The sequence below is a fragment of the Nansenia antarctica genome (genome assembly GCF_963989245.1).
Source record: "Nansenia antarctica genome assembly, chromosome: 11".
Classification (NCBI taxonomy): Eukaryota; Metazoa; Chordata; class Actinopteri; order Argentiniformes; family Microstomatidae; genus Nansenia; species Nansenia antarctica.
This window is the reverse complement of record NC_137681.1, coordinates 15,454,205-15,477,162: the sequence shown is the minus strand read 5'-3', so window position 1 is coordinate 15,477,162 and position 22,958 is coordinate 15,454,205. Positions and strand designations below refer to the sequence as shown.

General features: G+C 45.2%; 2 protein-coding genes across 2 annotated transcripts in view; one reads left to right on the top strand and one right to left on the bottom strand.

Moving 5' to 3' along the window:
• The first annotated feature begins 50 nt into the window (after positions 1-50).
• On the top strand, positions 51-8,383 carry zdhhc16b (zDHHC palmitoyltransferase 16b). Its single transcript, XM_080541774.1, has 10 exons — positions 51-156; positions 2,744-2,991; positions 3,301-3,495; positions 3,661-3,749; positions 3,907-3,935; positions 4,682-4,815; positions 6,401-6,486; positions 6,671-6,794; positions 6,950-7,020; positions 7,315-8,383. Exons 2-10 carry the CDS (start codon positions 2,752-2,754, stop codon positions 7,415-7,417), a joined length of 1,071 nt encoding a protein of 356 aa, XP_080397900.1. The 5' UTR covers positions 51-156; positions 2,744-2,751; the 3' UTR covers positions 7,418-8,383.
• Positions 8,384-8,483: 100 nt separating this feature from the next.
• The window catches only part of mms19 (MMS19 homolog, cytosolic iron-sulfur assembly component), a 15,976-nt gene continuing 1,501 nt past the window's right edge, over positions 8,484-22,958 (bottom strand). Inside the window, exons 4-31 of the mRNA XM_080541727.1 lie at positions 21,225-21,310; positions 20,974-21,048; positions 20,646-20,715; positions 20,319-20,447; positions 20,123-20,184; positions 19,730-19,816; positions 19,466-19,540; positions 19,292-19,369; positions 18,285-18,423; positions 17,778-17,932; positions 15,296-15,377; positions 14,788-14,913; positions 14,488-14,569; positions 14,238-14,335; positions 13,826-13,987; positions 13,457-13,612; positions 13,206-13,305; positions 12,939-13,041; positions 12,390-12,464; positions 12,071-12,197; positions 11,848-11,954; positions 11,508-11,564; positions 10,998-11,184; positions 10,724-10,806; positions 10,274-10,438; positions 9,938-9,997; positions 9,714-9,814; positions 8,484-9,289 (exon numbers count right to left, since the gene is read on the bottom strand). Coding sequence (XP_080397853.1) covers positions 9,259-9,289; positions 9,714-9,814; positions 9,938-9,997; positions 10,274-10,438; positions 10,724-10,806; positions 10,998-11,184; positions 11,508-11,564; positions 11,848-11,954; positions 12,071-12,197; positions 12,390-12,464; positions 12,939-13,041; positions 13,206-13,305; positions 13,457-13,612; positions 13,826-13,987; positions 14,238-14,335; positions 14,488-14,569; positions 14,788-14,913; positions 15,296-15,377; positions 17,778-17,932; positions 18,285-18,423; positions 19,292-19,369; positions 19,466-19,540; positions 19,730-19,816; positions 20,123-20,184; positions 20,319-20,447; positions 20,646-20,715; positions 20,974-21,048; positions 21,225-21,310 — 2,858 coding nt within the window. The 3' untranslated portion in view covers positions 8,484-9,258. The remainder of the gene's footprint in view (positions 9,290-9,713; positions 9,815-9,937; positions 9,998-10,273; positions 10,439-10,723; positions 10,807-10,997; positions 11,185-11,507; positions 11,565-11,847; positions 11,955-12,070; positions 12,198-12,389; positions 12,465-12,938; positions 13,042-13,205; positions 13,306-13,456; positions 13,613-13,825; positions 13,988-14,237; positions 14,336-14,487; positions 14,570-14,787; positions 14,914-15,295; positions 15,378-17,777; positions 17,933-18,284; positions 18,424-19,291; positions 19,370-19,465; positions 19,541-19,729; positions 19,817-20,122; positions 20,185-20,318; positions 20,448-20,645; positions 20,716-20,973; positions 21,049-21,224; positions 21,311-22,958) is intronic.

The window sequence follows — 22,958 nt, the reverse complement described above, 5'->3', positions numbered from 1 at the left end:
TTCCTCTGACAGCTTACGGGGGCTCCTACGCACGCGACCTGGCTGGCCCACAATGTTTTGGCTCATTAAAATCTCTTTGAATATCATATTTCATAGATAGTCATGTCTTGAATTAGAGCAATCGCACCTAAGCTGGTAATCATTGCCTAAGACAAGGTAAGAGTAATGACTGTTGTGCAATGTGCAATGTTTGCAATAATGATCTGTAAGTGCTTAGCGCGCGGCTAGTTAGCGCATCTGATCGTTAACAGTAGAGGATGCGCATTGCACGACAATATTACCCGCTCGTATGTAGCTTGCAGTATCTTTATATTGAGATTGCATTGAGGAATAGTTGGCTATTACCGTCGCTCATCGGGGGCCAGCGGTCATCAATTTGCAAGGGGGTTGCAGGCTGCAACCTGGCCCCCGATGAGCGACGGTAATAGCCAACTATTCCTCAATGCAATCTAACTGCAGCACAGACTTGCAGCACAGACGGAGTGACCAGGTTGAAAAGGTGCTATGATATGAAACACCCTGAAGAAATGGCCAGATACTAATGTTCTACAGTCAGCATAGATAGAGCTGCAGTCAGACTGACCAAATATGATGCATGCAACTGGTGGGATAGCTACTGAATTAGAAATGTTGTTGTAGTTATGGATTGCGAGACTCAGTGAAGTCCCTGTGTCACCTTAGAGATTGGATGCAGTATTATTCTCTCGTGTGGATTTGGAGTGGGGGGCCATCCTAAAACAACGACTACAACAACTCATGTCCAAGTAGAGAGAGAGACCCTCAGCCCAGCTGTGATGTGGCAGAGCCAGGGTTATACTAACCACCCTATCCTTGTGTCCCATGTCTCACTCATCCTAGGGGGGTGCTGACTAGAGCAGTGGTTCTCAACCCTCTCCTCGGGGACCCCCAGCCGCTCCACATGTTTGATCTGTTCCACCACCAGCTCACCTGATTCAACTGATCAAGTACTTGATCAGTTGAATCAGGTGTGCTGGTGGTGGAACAGATCAAATATGTGGAGCGGCTGGCGGTCCCAGAGGAGAGGGTTGAGAACCTCTGTCCTAGGGGGTGCTGACTAGAGAGAAGGGCCGGGGGGGGGGGGGCTCTGCCAGTCAAGAGACCATAGTAGGCAATGAAGAAAGTGTTGAGTGAGATCAGTAGTTGTGTAGATGCAGCTCTTGCCATCTTGCTAATCTCCATGCAGGCCTCTAGACCAGGGGAGGCTGGTGGAGGTAGAAATGGGAGGGCAGACTCATTGTTGCATGGAACGGAACGTGTGTTTGATACCATTCCTCGACTGCCCATGCAGGCTTAGCCTGTCTCAGAGAGGTGCAAAGCTTATTAGACAGGCAGGACATGATTTCAATGCAGGGCGGGTTGCCATGGAGACTGCCCTTGCTTGCTTGCAGCCTGGCTCCTTCTACCAAAACATATTAAGAGCTTTTGTTTAATGTCAAGGTTTGTTTAAATTGCTGCTTGATTGGTGCTCACTGTAAAATAGTGTTATTGTTGGGGACTAACTAAGACTGGGAGTCTAACTAGACTAATTGTCAGATGAATTGTTAAGAAGAGATTACAGATTTGAATAGATCAAGTTTGTATTTGTTACATTTAAAATATATTTTATTTATTTATCAATAAATCATGAAGTGGGCTTATTGGGAACACACATGGGCTTAAAGAGTGCATTGGGTACCCATTAAGCCCATGCCAGACTTTGGACATATTTCCTTAAATTAAACAATAACAACATTAAAAAGTGGTATAAATGAATTATCAAAACTTCAAATGAGAGATTAATATTTAATTTAATCTATAATTGTCTTAATTATATTGTGGCAGTATATATAAAAAATGTCTGCAAACAGGTTTTGGTGGGCTTAATAGGGACGTTTACCCTAATTAATTAATTAATAATGACGCTTTAGTGAAGCTGCCAATGCCATATGCCTATCAATGATATCACAGGATTACCTCATGCCCTGTTGACGTTATTACAATTCTGTCATTCCATCTGTGCGGCTTGTGAGCAGGGATCACATACTCCGTCTCTGCATAATTGGCAACAGAGGAGTGTGTTGTAGGCCAAGCGGCTGTCCTCATTGAAGGTCCTCTCACTAATAATTGATGGCACCCCATTCTGGAGCAACTAAACAAGGTCCCCCCCCCCCTTATCGGTGTAACTAATACTCACTTTCATGAAAAGATGAACCGGATCAGGTGTCCACTTATTTCCCCTGTTAAGATATTCAGCCCGTTTGCTTTTTGCGTCTTACAGGGTTACTTGTTTTGCATATCCTCAGCGTTGGGAAGGAGGGCCTTGGACTGCCGAATTGTACTTATTCATGGGACAAGTTTTGAGAGAGTGGATGTGCTCACCTGATAGCCCTGTCCCGTTGCTGGACATGTGTCCCTTGCCTGACGATGGAAACCGCACTCCTCTGTTTTTAATTACTGTAGTGCCTTTGGAGAGGGTGCGCTAGGTATACGTAGTCTCTAGTTCTTGGAAAGCTGGTTGCTTTTGTGTGCCTCAGTGTTTCTTCCTCAGGTGAGGTGGTTCGGTTGCAGCCGGTAAAGGGAAGTTGAGATGAGGGGTTGGGTCTTTTTCCCAAGGACAGAGGGACAATGACCGCGTCACAGGCGATGGCGATGGGGATGACCCGTTACGAAGAGGTCTTTATTTTTTTAGTATGCGTCCTAAACTGCTGGACTGTGTGTCTGTGTGCGTGCGTGTGTCTGGAAGGCGGGGCCATGCGCAGCTGGAGGTGGCAGTTCTCCAGAACGATGCGTCTGTTGCTGCGCTGGTGCCGGTTCTGCCCGAGGTTGGGTCGTTGCAAGCTCCAGAGGACGCTCCGGGAGCTGTGGAGCTACGGCAAGTTGCTCCTCAACTCGCTCTACTTCAACAGCCTCACCAACTCTGACACACTCCTGGACTGTGTGTTCGAGCCCGTCTACTGGCTGGTGGACAATGTGACCCGCTGGTTTGGAGTGGTGAGTGGAGTTCTTTTTTATGAGTTTTGGCTGAAAGCGGGGAGCTTTGTTTCTTTTTTTTCTTTTCTTTTTTTTCGTTTTATTGTCAATGGTCATTGGTTACAACAATCGTTGTTACATTCAACATAGGGGAGCTTTGTTTCAATGCGTATTTGGTGGATCTTACCTCCTACGATACACTTGTTCTAAATTCACTTTTCTGCTCCCCCGTTTCATACTATGCTGACTTTATTGTCTTCGTCTTTCTCTCATGAAATATTCCCTCCATCTCCTCTTCCTGACTGACCCTGCTCCCTTTCCTACCTGTAGGTGTTCGTAGGCCTGGTGATATTCCTCAGCAGCTCCGTTGTGGTCAGCATCTACATGTGCCTACTGCCCATCATCCTAAGCACCTACCCTACGCAGTGGATCGCCTGGCACCTCTGCTACGGCCACTGGCTCCTCGTCATGGTCTTCTTCAACTACTACAAGGCCATTACCACCTCCCCCGGCCACCCTCCACAGGTGCCCTCTCCAATGCCTAATGGGGGGGGGGATGTGTGTGTATATACTATATATATATATATATTATATTTATAATTTATTTTTTTAAGAAACACTGGGGATATGGGAAGCAATACGTGTGAGAATGTGTCCCACATTTTTGGGGTCTGTTTTCTTTTTAATCAGGAGAAGACTGATATTCCATCAGTGTCCATCTGTAAGAAGTGCATCGTCCCCAAACCACCTAGGACTCACCACTGCAGCATCTGCAGCACGTAAGAGCACGCTAAAAATCATGCCAAGAGATGACTGAACAGCTGCAGTTCCATACCTCAGGTGAATCATATCAACTCTTTCTCATTCTCTCTCTCTCTCTCTCTCTCTCTCTCTCTCTCTCTCTCTCTCTCTCTCTCTCTCTCTCTCATATTACAGGTGTATTCTGAAGATGGATCACCACTGTCGTATCCTTTACGCTGAGCTTACATCCTGTTTAACATCCTGTTGCATCACAATTAGGGCTGGGCAAACGATCAACATTTCTTTTTCGATAATCGCAAGAATTAACGATCAATTATCGATTAATTGATGAGCTTTTTTTTCATAAAAAAAAGTTTTTCTTTTTTTTTCCCTTGGGGAAAAAACGTTATTTGTGTTGCTATTGCACACATTCATTCATTCACATTCAAACTAGACACTACAGTCAGATAACAATCGTCTTAAACAAGGCAGTGAGTAGCCTAAATTGTTTAACTTAAAAACACATTTTACGTTATAAATAAAAATATAGAAAATAAGTAACTCACCATAGGAGCAGTAAAAAAACAGTTACTCACAAATAGGAGGATGACTGAAAACGTTAGTGTCCTTAAGAGCGTCCAGCTTAACTTAAATTTAAACTCCAGCGAGAGACTGTAGGCGGCAGGCCTACTGGTTCTTGTTCAGAAAGATGATCATGTTAACATGTTCAGGGGTGAGAGACGAACGCAATCTGGTGACACGTGGACAAACTAATTTCCATTATTATTCTTATATATTAAAAAAAATAAAATAATAATGATTATCAAGCAAAATATTTTGTGATCGACCAAGATCCTTATCGATCAATTATCGATCGTCGATCATTGATGCCCACCCCTAATCACAATCCTGTTATCTTATGTGACATTCCCTTTTCTTTATTTTGACCTTAACTTGGCTTTGACGTTAGCCTGGCTGAACAACTGCGTCGGCCATTTCAACCATCGCTACTTCTTTTCCTTCTGCCTCTACATGACGATGGGCTGCCTCTACTGCAGCGTCAGCTGTAGAGAGATGTTCATCGAAGCCTACACTGCTGTTGAGGTAAGGTGTCGGCAGCAATTCAATGGGCTAAAAGCTTGCAACCTTAGACGGTTCAAGGCCTGACATTCCAAAGCATTCTGAATGAAAGAGATTGTTCCATTGCCTTGAATATATAATACAATCATCTTTAAATCATGATTTAATCATCTAACTGTTTGGTCGGTCGGACTGTCTGTCTGGCATGCCTTTGCTACATTCCCGGCCTCCTATGTGCTCTAGCCTCTCCAGGTCTTACCGTCGTGGTCACATTGCACAGCATAGGGTTTTCATACAAGCCGGCGAAAAGCCATACATTCTAAGCATGATGTGTGATGTTGAGCTGGTGCCAAGTTAGACAAGGACATCAGCTGAGCTTTAGACAGCCAACACAGCCAAGGGAGGGTTGAACTAGAGGGATCAAAGCCAGTTTTCTCTACACGTCTGTGTCTGCCTGTAGTCTGGTGTCACTCTGCCGTTCCAGACCATTGTGTATCGTCAGGTTGTTTGAAACAGGTATACAAATAACTAAAGCCTTTGGATAAACAACCGGTCCAATATTTTTCCTCCTTCAATTTCTGTTCTTACTCTCATCCACCACCATGTTTAGATGGGAGTTTACATTGTAACCAATCCTTTGATTCAGAGCCAAAACACGGTAGCGGTTGTTGAGAATCCTCTCTCTCGCTGTCTCTCTTTTCTCTCTCTCTCTCTCTCTTTCTCTCTCTCTCTCTCTCTTCTCTCACTCTCTTTTCTCTCTATCTTCTCTCTCCCCCCTCTCTTTCTCTCTCTCTCTCTCTCTGTGTATAAAGGTGATTTGACTCTGTTGTTCCACTACTAGAACTACAGGAATATGGAGGTGAAGCCACATGGGGAGACAGTGACAGGGGTGGGGCTTCTCCTCAGTGTCCCCCCCATGCAGGCAGTGATTGGCCAGGTAGTACAGGTATTAGTTAAGCAGAAGCATAAATGTCGGTGTACTACCGCCCTGGTAAAGACGAGCTGCAATGCCCACTGGTCAACTCCACCAACCTGGAGTGATAAAGCTATTCTAATGAGAAAAGCATTAGAGAGTAGTCGCTGGAGGACTGAACGGACACTGCTTCCACAACCCTTCATTTGTCAATGATCTCCATCGATTGGCTTTTCTATGTTGTTGATCATTGTCATGTGATCACGTGGTTCACTGTCCAGTGAAGTTGTAGCTCTCTTTCCCCTGGGCGAAGTGTTGGTAGTATGAGGTCAATAGTTGCAGTGGGATTAGACAGTTGGTGGGCCATCTGTGCTTACTGTGTAGTAGGTAGAATACCTGATGAGATTAGAATTATTCAGAACAATAACTACTGTTTATGTTAGATGTGTATCCCCCCCCGTCCCCCGTCCTTTTTTCCCAGCTTTCCACCCCCACATTAATATCCACCTGGTGTCTGTCTGGTTCAGGGGAGGACGGCTCATTGTAGTGTATGGAACGGCATATGGAATGGTATCAAACACGTGCACGTGCACAATGAGCCGGTCCTCCTCTTGATTTCCACCTCCGCCAGCCTCCCCTGGTGTATAATGCTTCAGAATGGTCTTTATCATTGTTTGATTTTCCTCTCCCCTCTAGAGCTACTATCAGACACCACCTACACCATATTCCTTCAGGGAGAGGATGGTTCACAAGTGTATCATCTTCGTTTGGGTGCTAACCAGGTGAGACATTGTTGTAACTGCTAATAAACTGTCCCTATTATAGCGAATTATTTTTTTCAGAATCAGAAATTCAACAAATTGAAATGCTATCTGTGTTCTGCGTATGTAAAACAACAACAACAACAACAACTAAAAAGTAAATATAAAATGTATGACCAGCCATTTTCTCCTGTCCTCTATGCAGCTCAGTCACGATAGCTCTCGGAGGTCTGACACTGTGGCACTCTATCCTCATCACCCGAGGAGAGACCAGCATAGAAAGACATATCAACAACAAAGAGATCAAACGCTTACGGGAAATGGGGAAGGTAAGGTTTACTTTGGTACTACTGTGCTTGTTTTGGAGAAACGTGTGACTTGGGCCCTTAGGCCGTTATGGTGTTCCTAAACCTGAAGACTTTGTCATTAAAACTTGTTTCTCTCGTCAGGTGACTTTGTAATTAAAACTTGTTTCTCTCGTCAGGTTTTCAGAAATCCTTACCACTATGGGAACATTAACAATTGGAAGATGTTACTTGGTGTGGAGAAGACTAGGTGAGTTAGATCACTTCATTACTCCCCCTTTTGTTTCCAAAGCCCTACTGCATAAGCTCCCGGCTGTCCTAACCTCGTTATTGAAGTGTAAGAACAGAAGTTACAGTTCCAAATGTGTTCTCAGGGTTGGGTTAACTCTCGATGTTCCTCGGGTATCCACTGACATTTAAATTCACTTGTAGTTTTGGTGCACGTCACTGCTGGAACAGTGCTTCCATGGATATAATGTTTCTCTGGTTTTCTAACAAACGACTGAACAAAACTTAAGTGTTGTTTGTTTTTCCTCTCCCACAGTCACTGGTTGACCCGAGTGCTCCTGCCCTCTAGTCACGCACCCCAGGATGATGGGATTTTATGGGACTTTGTTGTGACCAGAAGAGACCCCATGGCCATCTGACCCCCTGAGACTGCTGCTGGGCAACTTCTCCTCACACTTCCCCTCAGGGTTGAAGGTTACTCACTGCAGTCCTGATCAGTGTGGTGGGGTAGGGGACTTGACCTCCAAGCCCCCTGAGGTGTGGAGTGTCTGGGCTGGACCACACCAAATGAGTCCTAGTACCCCCAGGATCTATGGATATTACTGGAACTCTGCACTCAAATCACCTTTAATGTGAACTGAATTGAGGGGAGGGGGGGGTACTGTTTCTTTTCAACTGTTGTCCTGTACTAATTAAATGTTTTTTGTACCGGTACTGGTAGGGATGTTGACAGTGAAGTGTTTTTTAAATAGTTTTTTTTTAACTGTACAGTGAGGTCACAGGAGAAGCAGTTGAGACATCATTTGGTGCCAAAGAAGAGCTTTCCACCAAGGGCTGTGTTAGCTAGAGGCAGGTTGTTCAGGTTGATGGTAGTCTGGACTATTTTGGGAAGAATGAAATTAACAATTCATATCGTCATACAGGCCCTTGTCTCGAACGTGAACTCTGTGTCTGTGCAGAAACTAGACTGTGAACGTGCCTTGGCCTTGTAAAGTTAAATCTTATCAAAGGAGTCAGCTTCTATGTATTGAATATCAGGCACTAATGATACATGCTATTGAGTTACTGGTAATGTATTGTGTTCATTCCTACATTATGCAGTTGTTTTTTGTTTTCCCCATATCGCATACCTGAAAAACGAAAGGCGACAGCCTAGAAAGATTCCGCACAGTAACTAGCTCTGAGGCAACCTAACTTGTCTAAACATGGTCTCATATAAGTGCTTACATACATCAGGAGAGAGGGAGACATGGACCTTGTCAGGGCTGGAGGGAGGGGCTGTCTGGTTGCCATAGTAATAAATGACTGACATCATGACCAATAGGAGCTGTGCTCCACATTTGACTGCACATCTGTATTATTGCTTTTGATAAATGTGTTTGATATTTTAGCATGCATTGTTTGTATTTTATTTGATAAGACACCATTTGAAAACTGTCCTGCCTCTTTTCTTGACCTTGCATACATACACCAACAGACATTCCGTAAATTTACAAAATGAAATATTTTATTGACAGGTTCAGTTCTAGACTTAAACATTGTCCACATGTATCCTCGCCATACGTTTTTGTGAGGTTCAGAATTAATTGGCCTAGTGAAACAGGTTAATGGCAGCCAACCACCAGCCAGCTATGATGCATCAGCACATTCTTTAAATACTGGATGTAAGGTAGAGGGTCAACAAGCATACATCTTCAAATATTTTTTTAGGAACCGTGTTATAGAAATTAATATTTTCAATATGGTTACATATTTAATTGAAGAAAAATGTGTAGTTGAACTTGATCAGTTCTCATCTTGTAGATAATAAAATCAAGGTGTCAATTACGCAATGGAGACTAACGTCTCATGATTTAAAGGCATATACACTCACTGTCCACAGACATCTTTCCTCAGCCAACACATTCATGAATACATCCAACCAATAGAAACATATATATCTCTCAGTGCCAAGCTAGGTTCAGTGCTGCTCTCAGTCCTTTGATGAGGTCCAGTTGGCTATCACATAGGTCCACACCACCGCGCGGTGGTCCCGCCAGTCTAACTCCTCTCACATTTGTGCGTTTGTCAGGGTAAAAGCAGTACAAAAAACAGATGTGTAAAATCTCATGGGGGGGAAAAAGGTTGAGAGGGCTGTGGTGAGCATGTACCAGAACAGAGCCATGTCACCCAAGGTCTGGAGCCTGAATCGAGGCCTCCTCCCCGGAGACAGGCTGTCCCTCCCCCCTCACACAATGATCCATTGATGGGTGGGTCACGTTCACCTTCCCCCTGGACTCCCCAACAGGAACCTGGAGAGGAGACACACACTTAGTAAGGAATGTCCATAGACACAGGCCCATAGTATACTGCGGAAGAGAAACCATCTCCAACAGTGTCACATGACATGGACAGATGAGAAAGCCATTTGCAGTCTGTTCTCTAATTACAGTAGGCTTTCCCGTCAAACTAGCATCCTGTCTTTGCTAGAAATGCATCAGGGGAAGCACGTCATATCGTCAAGAGATTTTTGACAACTGAGCCCTAACAACGTTTTTAATTAGGATCAACAACAGATGAACAAACATAAGATGTGTATCTGTATCTCAACTGAAAACAAATGTCCTCCTGATGCCGTTGTGAGAATGCTAGCTTTGTCTTATCGTAAGTCAATTTCGATAGGAGCAAAACAGCTAACTGGTTCCGTCCTGGTCCGACAGCAGAGTGTTGACTCACCATTCTCCCCGGGCCACCGCCGCCTCCCTCCTCACTACTCTCTTGTGGTCGTCCAGGACGTTCGCCAGGGAGCGCAGCACTCGCGCGCGGAATGGGAGCACCTGCAACGGGGGGGAAAAAGAGGTGGAATAACAATCAGTTGTGACTCTCTTCCTCTTGTGTTCATCGTTAGCAAAGAGGTTTTAGAGAGGCTGTTACGGGGTGTGATAGTGAGGGAGTCTTACGTCGTGTTCCGGAAGGCGGGAGAGGACATGGATGCACCGTAGAGAGGCGATCCGCACATTCTGCAAAAGCAAAATAAGAAACGGAGAACTCAAGACAAGAGACCAGAAGGTGACGGAAGAGGATTTTAGGTAGGTGAAGAAGAAGAGGGATGACTTAAGGAAGGCGGGTGTGTCTTGTCTTTACTTTACTTAATATAAAAAAGAAAAAAAGACTTTGGTCATAGGAACTGAGTTGATTGTGATATGTTGAATGTAATGACGATTGTTGTAACCAATGACCATTGACAATAAAAATAAAATTTCACAAAAAAAAGGAAGGCGGGTGTGATGTTGTACCATGACGGGGCTGGTGTTGAGGGCGAGGACACGGCTCACCAGAGCCTCCAGCTGGCTGGTGAGGGCCGACGGGGGGTCCATGAGGACAGGCTGCAGGCAGGACAGGGTGGACAGCTGGACCTCCCGGTCTGGACAGGACAAGGCCTCCAGAAAGAGGGGCAGGAGCTGTGGAGAGGACAGGAGGGAAAGCATTAGTCACGTCAGTCTAAAGAGGAAGATGTCACATGTCAGTCGAAAGATAATGCATTAGTCTCATGGTGGGAAATCATGGGAGGAACATTTGAGATTTATTTTTTATTTTTTTTAGTCTAGGACTTGGCTTAATCTGTGTCCGGACAGGAAACCACCCTAAAGCGTGTAGATGAATGTTTTAACATTGGAGAAAATGGACCCCAGTCTGGTGCTTGGGTATACTGTGCTGTGAGACTGGACCATGTCCTCTCCACTCACCACGGGCAGCTCAGTGAGCTGGACCTGTCTGGGCAGGTGGGTGACGATGTGTGACAGAGCCTTCAGATAGCCCGCTTTCTCCTCTGTGAGGGAGAAGAGAAGGAAGGGAAAGGAGAATTGAGAATCACATAAAAAAAAAAAAAAGAAAGCCTACAGCAGCTTTTCGGTTAGATTTTAGAGACTTTTAACAAATGGATTAAATGTCGACATTACAAATTAGGGGGCCTATTCTGTACTGAATGGAGCATTGATGGATAATGGCCATCTCCAGTACCTGCTGGTGCAGAGTTGAAGCCCTGGACCAGTTTGGCCTTGTTCTCTGTGAAGAACCGCTGGCGGTACATGATGCGCACGTCGGCGTGGCAACCGCGATTCAGCACGTCCGGCGTGTCGCTCATGAGCAGAGAGAATCCATCAGCGGCCAGAGACCCCAGCTCTGAGTCACGGAGCAGGGAGAACAGCTACGAGAAACACAGGTTTACTGCTGTGTGTGTGTGTAGAGTGTAGATGTAGATGTAGAAACTACATATTTCTCGAGTTTCATCCTTAGACCTCCATAAATACAAACTAAAATCAGAGTGAGTGAGGTTACCCATATAAAATACCAATCAAGTGAGTCTGCATTCAATGTTGATGGTTTAGTAGGATAATGACAAGAATTCATTATTACATTAGGATCGGCCTTCCCCCTGAGAAGAGACCCAGAACAATAAACAATTACAGTGTGAGTGTGTGTGTGTGTGTGTGTGTGTGTCGGAGTACAAAGAGGACACGCATGCTTTACCTTGTCAGTCAGGACCGTGGACAGAGGGTGGTATCGGACAAGCAGGCCCTTGGCCACCTAAAGACAAGAGACCCATTCACACAGGCTTGTATGAATGGAGCGCCACAACAATGTACAATAGGCCAGGCAGTCACACAATTCACCTTCAGGATGAAGGTCTTAATAGTGTTCACTATCCTACAGACAGAGAAGCATTTGTAAGTTCTAGAATAAGGCCCTGTTCCATTTTGCCTCCCCCCGCCCCCCAAGGAAGTCCACCTGTTAGGGCTGGGGCATGACAGCTATGGCAAGTGGACAGGGACCTAAATGGAACTGGGAATTAGTACAAAGGAGTTCTCACCCAGAGCAGCAGAGTGAACGCCTGCTTTCTGAGACAGGAGGAAGCAGAGTCCAGCTCAGCACACATCCTCTTCATCGTCCTGTCAATCAGAGAGTCCAGGGCTTCGTCTGTGGAGAAACACAGCCATGACGAACAAATACTGGTGGAGGTAGAGAATGTGTGTGTTTTTGATACCATTAAACATCCAGAAAAGGACTACAAGGGCTCTTTAGCTCAGTCTCACCTGCAGGCCTCTTGTTGACGAGCCCAGCGAAGCACTTAGCGGCCGAGGTGTAGGAGAGAGGATGGTCGGAGGTGCAGCTCAGCTCCTCCAACTCAACCAGCAGTCTGTCCATCTGAGGAACCTCCACCTGTCCAGAGCGCAAGGCTAATCAGACTAGAATAACCTAGATACTTGGAATGAATTGAATGAGGCGGTGTCGATCAGAGTTGAATACTTGGTTAAGTAGTTAGTAGATGTCAGAGGACCACCAAACCCAAAGCTCCAGGTCTAACACGAGGCTTGGGTCTGACGGGTGGTAGGAGGGGGGTCTATCACTTACACTCCGGGGCAGGGAGACCACACAGCCCATGAGGAGACACACCATCTGGGACTGGCTCCAGGAGTCAGCCTGCTTCTGGAAGAGGAGGAGGAGGAGGACACCATCACTCAGTACAGTCAGCAGGCTCAGAACACTATGCTCTCAAAACACACAAACTCCCCTTTCATCCGCCAGTGTGTCAACCAGCGCTTCTAGGAGAGAGCTCGGCACACATATCCGCTGGGTCACATTGAGGGGTGGCAGGAATAGAGGGTTGGACATGTAACACTTGTTCTCTCAACCACAACAATTCTAGGTGGAAATAGGAGTGGAGTGCTGCTTTGGTAGGGCTGGTAGTTTGTAACAAATGGAAATATGATATGCAGTATTACTAAAAAAACGAAGATGATGAGGCCTGTAAGCCATGCAGAATACATATAATAGAGCAACTGCAAAAAATCATCCAAGGTACTCTCTGTTCATGGAAACATTAAAATGCCTTTATTGTGGCATGGCAAGATTGAAAAAAAGCACAAACAATTCTAGGTAATTGGGGGACTGTGGTCGTACCTTGAGGAGCTGGATGTTGGAGTGGAAGGCATTTTCAGGCAGGAAAGAGACATCCCCGTCCAGGAATAGAGACACCGCCCGAGAGGCCGTCTGGCCAGCCAGTCTGGTAAGAGGGCAGGAGTCAACACCAAGGATAATAGTTTCCCACACGCACATGTAAACTGTGTCTATGGGTGTGTGTGTGTGTGTGTGTGTGTGTGTGACAGTGAGTGAGAAAGAGTGTGTGTGTGTGTGTGTGTGTGTCTCCTCTCTCAGTGATGAACTCACTGTGACTGTAGATGGGCACATGCGGTGCTGATGACAGGGACCATGGCTAACAGGACAGTCTCCTCCACTAAGGGACTCCGGTGGTCTGAAGACCCCTCCTCTAAACACACAACAAGAACACACAAACCACCGTCACACACAGTATTGTAGTTAAAAACAACAACAACTGCAGATTGCAGGTTTATAGACATGTGATACATAATTGCAGGTTATCTTATCGTCTCGTCTGCGCGCCAACACACAGTCCTTACCCTGAAGAGCTGCCTGCAAGGCTAGTCCAAACAGGCGAGGAATGATGATGTCATGGAAGCAGCGTCCAGTCTCCTCGGTGTCCTGGGCCTCCTCTCCTATCCTCTGTAGACTGTGGCAGGCAGAGACCACCTCCTCCAATGAAAAAGAGCCGGTTCCTAAAGACAGGGGAGCTCGTCAGACTCCTTCAACATGACTGATCGTCACTGTCATTTGAAGGACGACCTGTGGGTAAGACCAGGGGCCCGAACGGTATTAATGTAGAGTGACAACAACCAAGAATAGAGTACACTGTGCTAATGTAGCATGTAGCCTATGAACAAACGCTAACGGAGAAGTAAAACGACAAGTGTGGTGACGGTGACGAGAACCTTTGTGTGCAGAGCTGAGGACCTGCAGCAGGACAGGTGTGCTCTCCTGAACCACACCGGGCTGGGACGACACCGCAGCCAGTGCCGTCACGCACCTCTGACGCACGGCCTGCTGGGAATGCTCCTGGGACGGGGTGGCGCCGTCGCCTTGCGCCATGGGCTCTGAGAACAGGAGGGGAAAGGGTTAAAAACTCACTAATCCTATTCTCAGAATAAAGGTCATTGACACCCAGTGTACAGTAGATAGTGATAGTGGGGGTTAGGGCGGAGGACGGGCTCATCGTAATACGTGGAACAGAATGAGGAATGGTGATTCCACACAAACACGTGATTGATACCATTCCTCATTACATTCCTTACAAAGAGTCCTCCGATTTCTACCTCCACCAGCCTCCCCCTGGATTGAGCTCACCTGAGAAGATCTCTCCCTTTAGACGTGGCACCATCTTGGCGATGAAGGCTGCCGGGTGCCTTCTAGACAGGGCTCCTGCACACTCCACCACAGCTAGACTGTAGAGACAGACAGGGGGGGAGAGGGGGAGAGAGAGAGAGAGAGATCTTCCATTACCAGATGCACAGACAGAGTCTAACAAAGCGGGAAAGATGATATGCTTTACACTATGAATAGAGAATCATATTTCTGGACGCAGACATACACTTACCTGACTTTAGCATCCTCCTCCTCCAGGATAAGCCGGGTGAGGTGATCCACAGATAGTTCTATATCAGTGTCCAACAGCAAGCCTATGGTGGGAGAAAAACAAAATGTAATGGTTCATCTAAGAATCTAAGAATCTAAGAAAGAAGGGAGGTATAGCGTTAACTGAATGGGGCCATAGAAAAACATGATATAATCACAGTAACAGAAAATATAGTGACAATCAGTTTAAAAGGGTCTCGTGGCCGGTGTGTCATGTACGTATTATGTTAACTGGATGAGGGGGTTACGGCGTCTCTCTCACCTGTCTGTTGGCCCAGAGCCGTGAGCAAGCAGGTGCCTGTGATCTGGAGGTCGGCGTTGCTCTCAATCAGAGCAGAGAACACTACACGGCACAGAGACTCCCTGAAATCCAACAACACACTCTCATCTGAGGGAGGGGGTGTGTGGAGGGGGGGGGGGGCAGAGGATATGAGAAAGCAAGTGAGACAGGTGGGCAAAGGTTAATAGAAACATTTGGGAAAATTAAGTCAAACAGCACCCTATTAAAGAAAACCCAGAGGGAAAGGACAGAGCGTAATTGGTTCGCTGGGAGAACCATCTCAGGGGGGGGCGAGAAGCTACATTCACGACAAAAAAAATAATAGCCCGACATTCTCATCATTCCAAAAGCATGATTTGCGATTGAATGTGTTCTTCAGGCATAGTTGTATACGGTGCCATAGGCAGAAGCGGTGTAAAGGAAAGGAAAACCAGGGGGAGATGAATGAAAGTCACACGCAGAGAGATACATGAATGAACCTAACACTCACCCTCCTTTGACGACTGGCCAGTCTTGGCCACTGACTGGACGAAGCCGTGTAGCACTTCCACTAGGGTGCGCCGCTGAGCACACTAGACAGGGGAAGAGAAAGAGTCAGATGAAATGAATATGGACTACACCATATAATACACCATATAATACACCATAGAGCAGTGGTCGGGAACCTATGGCTCGCGAGCCATATATGGCTCTTCCGGTGACGGCATATGGCTCCCAGACAATTGGGTTGAAAAGTTAAAAAAATAAAATAAAAAAAAAGTCGAAAAAAAAAAATCAGTTTGGAACTGATTTTAAAATACTTGTGATATTGCGTAATAATACTGTGTCATTTTAAAGTAAACAGAAATTCGTTTTGAAGTTAAATTTCACGGGACTCTTCACGGGACCCATGACCCGTGACCCGTGGGTCGGGTCGGGAACCAATGTCTCGCGAGAGTGTCAGAGGTCGTTGTAAAGGTGAATAAATAAAAAACAATTTGATCAGATAGTGAACTAGCTTATACGCTTCAACCCTTGTAACGAGAAAGATGGCAAAAAGAAAAAAAGACGATTACCGTGCATTCCAGGCTGCGTGGACAGAGGAATTTGCATTTGTGGAGATCGCAGGATCTGCGGTATGTCTAATATGCAATGATAAAATTGCATAGATGAAACGGTCAAATATAAAGCGGCACTTCGATACGCATCATGCTTCATTTGCATCGAAATATCCAGCGGGGGACAGCAGGAAAAAGGCATGCGAGGAGCTACAGCGGAGAGTGCAGACGAGTCAACAGCAACTGCGTGGGTGTCACGGTGACGGTGACATACTTTTCTCTCGCGTTAGATGAGTCAACAGATGTTAGCCATCTATCTCAGTTCAGTATATTTGCCAGGTATGCTGCAGGTGACACACTGCGTGAGGAAAGCTTGGCTGTTTTGCCAATGAAAGGGACAACCAGAGGAGAGGATTTATTCACGTCTTTCATGGAGTTTGCTAAAGAAAAAAAACTGCCGATGGATAAACGTATTTCTGTCTGTACTGATGGTGCACCCTGTATGTTGGGGAAGAACAAAGGATTTGTAGCGCTTCTCCATGAACATGAAAAGAGAGCCATCCTAAGTTTTCATTGCATCCTGCACCAGGAGGCGCTTTGCGCTCAGACGTGTGGCCAGGAGCTAGGTGAGGTGATGTCGCTGGTCATTCGAGTGGTCAACTTCATTGTTGCCTGAGCTTTAAATGATCGCCAGTTTAAAGCTCTGTTAGAAGAAGTTGGGAATCATTATCCCAGTCTGCTTTTACACAGCAACGTGCGTTGGTTGTCAAGGGGAAAGGTGCTCAGCCGTTTTGCAGCTTGCCTGAGTGAAATCCGGACTTTTCTTCAAATGAAAGGCGTCAAGCATCCTGAGCTAGACAACACTGACTGGCTCCTGCAGTTTCACTATCTCGTGGACATAACAGGCCATCTGAACCAGCTCAATGTGAAAATGCAAGGTATTGGAAATACAATCTCATCCCTTCAACAAGCAGTGTTTGCATTTGAAAGCAAGCTGGAAGTCTTTCTCAGGGACATTGAAACAGGTCGTCTTCTGCACTTTGTAACACTGCAACAATTTAGAGATGCATGCTTAGCAAGTGACTCCACTCAACATCTGGATCTCCAGCAGCTAGCTGGCTTTACGTCCAATCTCCTGCAGTCATTCAAAGCACGTTTTGGAGAATTTCGTGCGCGCACTGGTCTTTTCAAGTTCATCACTCATCCACATGAGTGTGCAGTGGACAAAATCGACCTGACATGCATCCCTGGGGTCTCTATGGGAGACTTTGAGCTGGAAGTTGCTGACCTGAAGGCATCAGACATGTGGATGAGTAAGTTCAAGACACTTAATGGAGAGTTGGAAAGTCTTGCGTGACAGCGAGCAGAGCTGGCGAGGGAACACAAGTGGACAGAAATGAAAAAACTTCAACCTGAAGACCAGCTGATTCTGAAAACTTGGAACGAGCTTCCTGTGACATACCACACAATGCAGCGTGTTAGTATTGCCGTATTGACCATGTTTAGCTCTACATATGTATGTGAGCAGTCATTCTCGCATATGAGGAACATTAAGACCAACCTACGCTCACGTTTAACTGATGGAAGCCTCAACGCCTGCATGAAGCTCAACCTCACCACGTATGAACCAGACTATCAGCAAAACCATGCAGCACCAGAAATCGCATTAAAAGTAAGACACATAATGTTAAAAATACTATATGGCTCTCAATGAAATACATTTAGAAATATTTGGCTTTTATGGCTCTCCCAGTCAAAAAGGTTCCCGACCCCTGCCATAGAGGATAGAATTGAGATGCTCAGAAACAGGCCGGGCGGCCTGAATTGTTGGGGGTGGTCTAACAAAAGCAAATGTGTTGAAATTGAAGATGTATCCTTTAAATATGACTACCGTATCGTGGAGAGCAGAAAAAAACCTGATAATAACAAACTCACTTCTGTCCGGCTGTTGAACTGCTCGATCATGGACGGCAGGACGGCCCCTGTGACTCTGTGGCTTGCCCTGTAGGAGGCGCTAGAGGTGGCCTGCAGGAGCTTGGCGCTGGGCCACACCAGCTTAAGGTCTGGCTCGCTGAGGTGGTGCTGACAGTCTACGGCGATAAAACACAACAACAACCCAGTGTGACTGAGCTGAAATCTATGGAGTGGGTGTTCAAAACCAGCTCTCCAGGCATCAATACTGCAGGGCTGTGGTGGTACAGGGCATCAGGAAACAGACAGGTAGCAATGATCCAGTGATTTGTGAAAGCTTGCTAGAGTACATCTGTGGCCAAGCTGCCTCTAAGGGTGTGATATCAATCCTCTGGGTCATCATCGCTCTGTGTGTGTCTCTGTGTCCGTCTGTCTCTCTGTCTGTCTGTCTGTCTGTCTCTGTGTGTGTCTGTCTCTCTCTGTCTGTCTGTCTCTGTGTGTGTCTGTCTCTCTGTCTCTTTCCAATCATACCTTTGAGGACCAGGTCCAGAAACCCATTGAGGGAGTCTTCAGAGTCAGAGTTGAGGACGGAGCGGGAGAGGCAGGCTGTGAGGGCGCTGAGGGCAGCCAGGCCAGCGGACTCCACTCTCTCACTGGCCGTCTGGAACACCTACAGAGGAGAGAGAGGAAGTATATCAATTAGGGCTGGGACTTCAACGCATTCATTTCGATGAATAAATTACAGAAAGAATAACGCATTAACTTTTTTAACATCACACTTTTTGTATTTTTAAATTATTTTTTGGGCCAGCCCTGCCACTTCTGCTCTGAAAATATAAACAGGCTAGTTTGTCTCAGGAACTGGCTGAAAGAGAAGAAGCAGAAGAAGCAGTAGGCTTAGAGGTATCCTGAGACCAATGGGTTTGTTGTTACTGTGAAGGGTACTGTTTTTTTTTGTTACCATTTTAGATGGACTTTATGTTAAACTGTTGGTCTGTTTATTATTTTGACCAAGGATATTTGGGTGGGTAGGGGAGGGTGAGGAGGGTTAGTGTAACATTAGGTTAGGTACATTGTGTGATCTGTTGGTCTGTGTAGCTAAAATAAAAGGATTTTGCTGCTTTAAACTTATGTATATGTCTATTCATTGATTCACTCGTATAGCAAATCCATTTGAATTGAAAACTGTTGCTTCTCGTGTCAAATATTGATATGCAATTAAAATGTGATTAATTTCGATCAATTAATTACAAAGCCTCTAATTAATTAGAGGCTAATTTAACAAATGTTTTATCGCGTCCCACCTCTACTATCAATACTTTCCATTCAGACAAAGCTACACAATCACACTGCATTGTAATGGGGGATGCTCGTGTTCATGTAACAAACACTAAGTGAAGCTCCCAAGGTGGGAACTATAAAGTTATTTTTTAAGTCAATGAGATTCTATTATGATCAATGGGGTTCTATTATGAGGGCTCAATTATCATTCTGCAAGTCACCGATTTAAGGACACTGTAACTTGCTCTGAAACATACCTCTCTACGTAGTGAAGCCCAAAGACCTGGTAGGAACTCCGCCAGGTCTTTATGTTCATACACAGAAGCACAGGCAGTCTGCAACACGAATACGAAACACAGCACATTAAGACATATTGGGACATTTACATCTACATACAGAGATGGCTGCACGCGGGTTACTAGCACACTCACCAGTGTCTGTAGAGAGTCCAGCTTCGCACTCGGGACATCTGAGTCCAACTTCTCAATGATCAACGGTAGCAGGAACTGTACAGAGAAGGCAACAAACAAAATCATGACCACACACTTTTCCTATTGCTCCCTCCCTCACACACACACACACACACACACACACACACACACACAGTTATTAAATACCCTGGGTGAGAGGGTACATGCATTGTGCAGTACACAGTGTGTAGTGAGTAGTTGTAGTGTAAGCAGCATTTCCCCCACCTCTGCAAAGCTGGGGGTTCCTGTTATAACTGCCCTCAACGCCAGGATCAGGTCCTCCTGGGTGATGCCATGGGGGTCGTTGGGCGGCTGAAGACACAGAGACAAATCATTAACCAACATGGTGGTGACACAATGACATCAGACACTCAACCAACACGTTCAAAATAGAGATGTCAGGCTCTGTATAGTCTAAATGTCAAGGCACCTGAAGAGGTGAAGCTAATATTAGACACAATGACACTGGAGAATTATGTTTCATTCATGGCGCTGACAGATGGGGTCAAGCTCATTGACTTAGGTATAAGAGCACACACAGGACGGTCACAACATCATTGTCTCCTGCGTAGGTTCATCTGGTCTAAGTCCACAGCAGCTGTGTAAACAAACACTTACAGGGCTGAAGTCAATGGGAAAATAGCAGGATGTCACTTCAAATAGCTCCTCTGTGAATTTACCTGAAGAAAAAAACCACACAGACAGGATATCATCATCAAGTGTTGTGTGTGTGTGTGTGTGTGTGTGTGTGTATGTCTGTGTGTGTGTGTATGTCTGTGTGTGTGTATGTCTGTGTATGTGTATGTGTGCTCACCCAAATCATAACCCCTGTGGATAATGTTCCTAGCGATCTGGAAGGCCAGGAGGAGGTTGCGTGGGTCTCTCTCCCCGTCCACTGATTGGACAAATCCAAAGACAAAGTCTGCGCCCAAACCCTTCAGCTCTGTGGAATGCAAAACATATAAACAAAAGTACATGCAAAGCTACCCTACATGAAGACAAAAGCTTCTTTCATTCAAAATATACAAGTGTCGTTTCGTTTCCTTGTCTGTGGAATTCATAACTGTTTATCCATCGATGAGGATAATCTATGAAATATTCCTAGTGTCCAGTGTACAAGTGACCATCTTTGCTCTCTTACCCGCCTCTCTGGAGTCCATAAGATTCATGAGGATCTGGTAAACGAATGATCGCTCCTGAAGCATCAAGGACTATGATGAAACAAACACAGACAAAGATATCAACTCATGTTCAAGACATTGCAGTTATGCCGTTTCAAACCGCCCTTGTTAACTTCATTATCAACCAACATAATGTGCCGGTTTCACAGACAATGTAAAATCTCCATTGAAGATGCTTTTAGTGTAGGTTTATGCTCAATCCTTGTCTGTGAAACCGGCCCTAGGTGTGTTTCTCCAGAGAGTAAGTACACAAGACAGCAGACCATAGAGGACGTGCAAGCTGCTCACTTGAACTTGGACATCTTGGAACAGGGACTTCAGAATGGACACTGCAGACCCAGGGGGTAGAACAGAGCATTTTGTCTACAGGGGATAGTTCAAGATGAGGGTCAGGGAACAATGAACAACAACAACAACAACAACAACAACAACTCTCTCTGGTTTAAAGGGAACATAACATAACTGCCATTCATTTGCATTTGCCACAATATCACACACTGCTGACAGGTTGACATAGAATAGGTCTACTGTGTACGTACCAGCGCTTTCACTCCCTTCAAGACATGCGGTGTGATGACATAATGGTCCTTAAGTCTGTTTTCATAAAAAGCAAGAAGAACCTCCACTGATGGTGAAAAAGAAAGTAATTAAAACATCCAATTAGCATTGCTTTATGTAACTCTTACACAACTCTTGTGTAACTCAATATCAACAAAGGCCCTTAAGGCAGGGTTTGACGCTTACCTTTTCCCCAGGTAGCACTGTGCTACCATGTCAAAAAATTTAGTAGCACACCAAGAATTTCAGTAGCACAATGAAAATTGCGCAATTTTCGTATGACGACAACAAATTATCATAATCATAACATATTAAAAGAAAAGTGTTGGTATGGCTTTAAAAGCAGCATGGTCTAGCCTCCATTTACTGTTTGATTTACTTTACCTCTGAATAGGAAAGTCTTTTACGCACAGCGGAGAAAGTCAAACATTTTTACGCAACGCCAAAACGGGAGGGAACTCGGATACAACTTTAATATACAACTGAGACGAAAAATTAATATATTTTCTTGATTCGTGTTTTTTCTTCTTCTGTAAATTACATAGTTGTCGAAATGTTTGTGGGTTTTGGGCTGCGACGCATTCAAGTGCTCAACGATGTTCGGTCGAGTGTCTCTCCTGTTTGTGCATCTGGTGCTGCTGAACGAGGTGACCTCGGTGGCCAGAGTGTCGAGGAAGTCGCCCCGGGGCCGCTCGTGCCTGGACCTACTGGAGGATATATATGTTTTCTTCGTCACTCTCGTCTCCAGCTGTAATGTTGACTCCACTACCCCCCTCTACCTCCTCTCTGTCTGGAACGGTGCTAACATTAGCCTTGCTAAAGTATGCCGTAATCGGATTCATTTTAACAGCGGTCTTTTTCTGACAGGATTTTCAAATGTAAATGCGTGCTTGTTGTAGGGCTGCTACGATTATTCGACGTCGTCGACGTCACCGACTACGTCAATACGTCGGTTAGCGTAATATGCGTCGGTTAGTCGTAAATAAACAAAATGGCGTTTTTTTTTTTTTTTTTTTTAAACCTTGATTTTACCAGGCGAGACAATTAAGTGTATGAGTGAAAAATGGATAGCTACTAGCTAATGTTACACAAGCAATGTAGCTCACCACAGTTCGTATGTCTTGTCTTCTGGTGTTAGTAACGTTAGCTATGTAGCTGGCTAGCTACGGTAGCCTATTGTCATTGTGGTGCGAGCACCTACTGTACGTTATCTAGCTCGTAGCTCGCATGCTACGTTAGCATCAATTTAGCTAATCATAACATAGCAGCGAGAGTAACGTTAGCTAGCTATGTGTTGTGGTGATGGACAGACTTCTAAATGGCCATGTTGGCATTCAAGTTGGCTAAACATAGCAGTGAGGTGGAGACAAATAAGTTGTTTTTTTTTACAGTACAAAAATTATCGTTAGACTTATCGATAAATTAGTCGTTAGACTAACCGAATAATCGATAAAATAATCGCTAGATTAATCGTTAGAAAAATAGTCGTTTGGGACAGCACTAGCTTGTTGTGCTTGCGGGTCACGTGTCTGTTTTTTTTCTCTTCTGTTTTCAAAGGATTGCATTGGTTTAGATGCGCTGTGATCTTATTAACGAACATAAGATTGACTGCGCATGACAGTAGTTAAGCTTTTTTTTATTTTTTTGTCGCACTGGTGCGATTGAATGTATTTCCAAGTCGCACAGAAATATATTCACTCGCAAATGCGACCAAA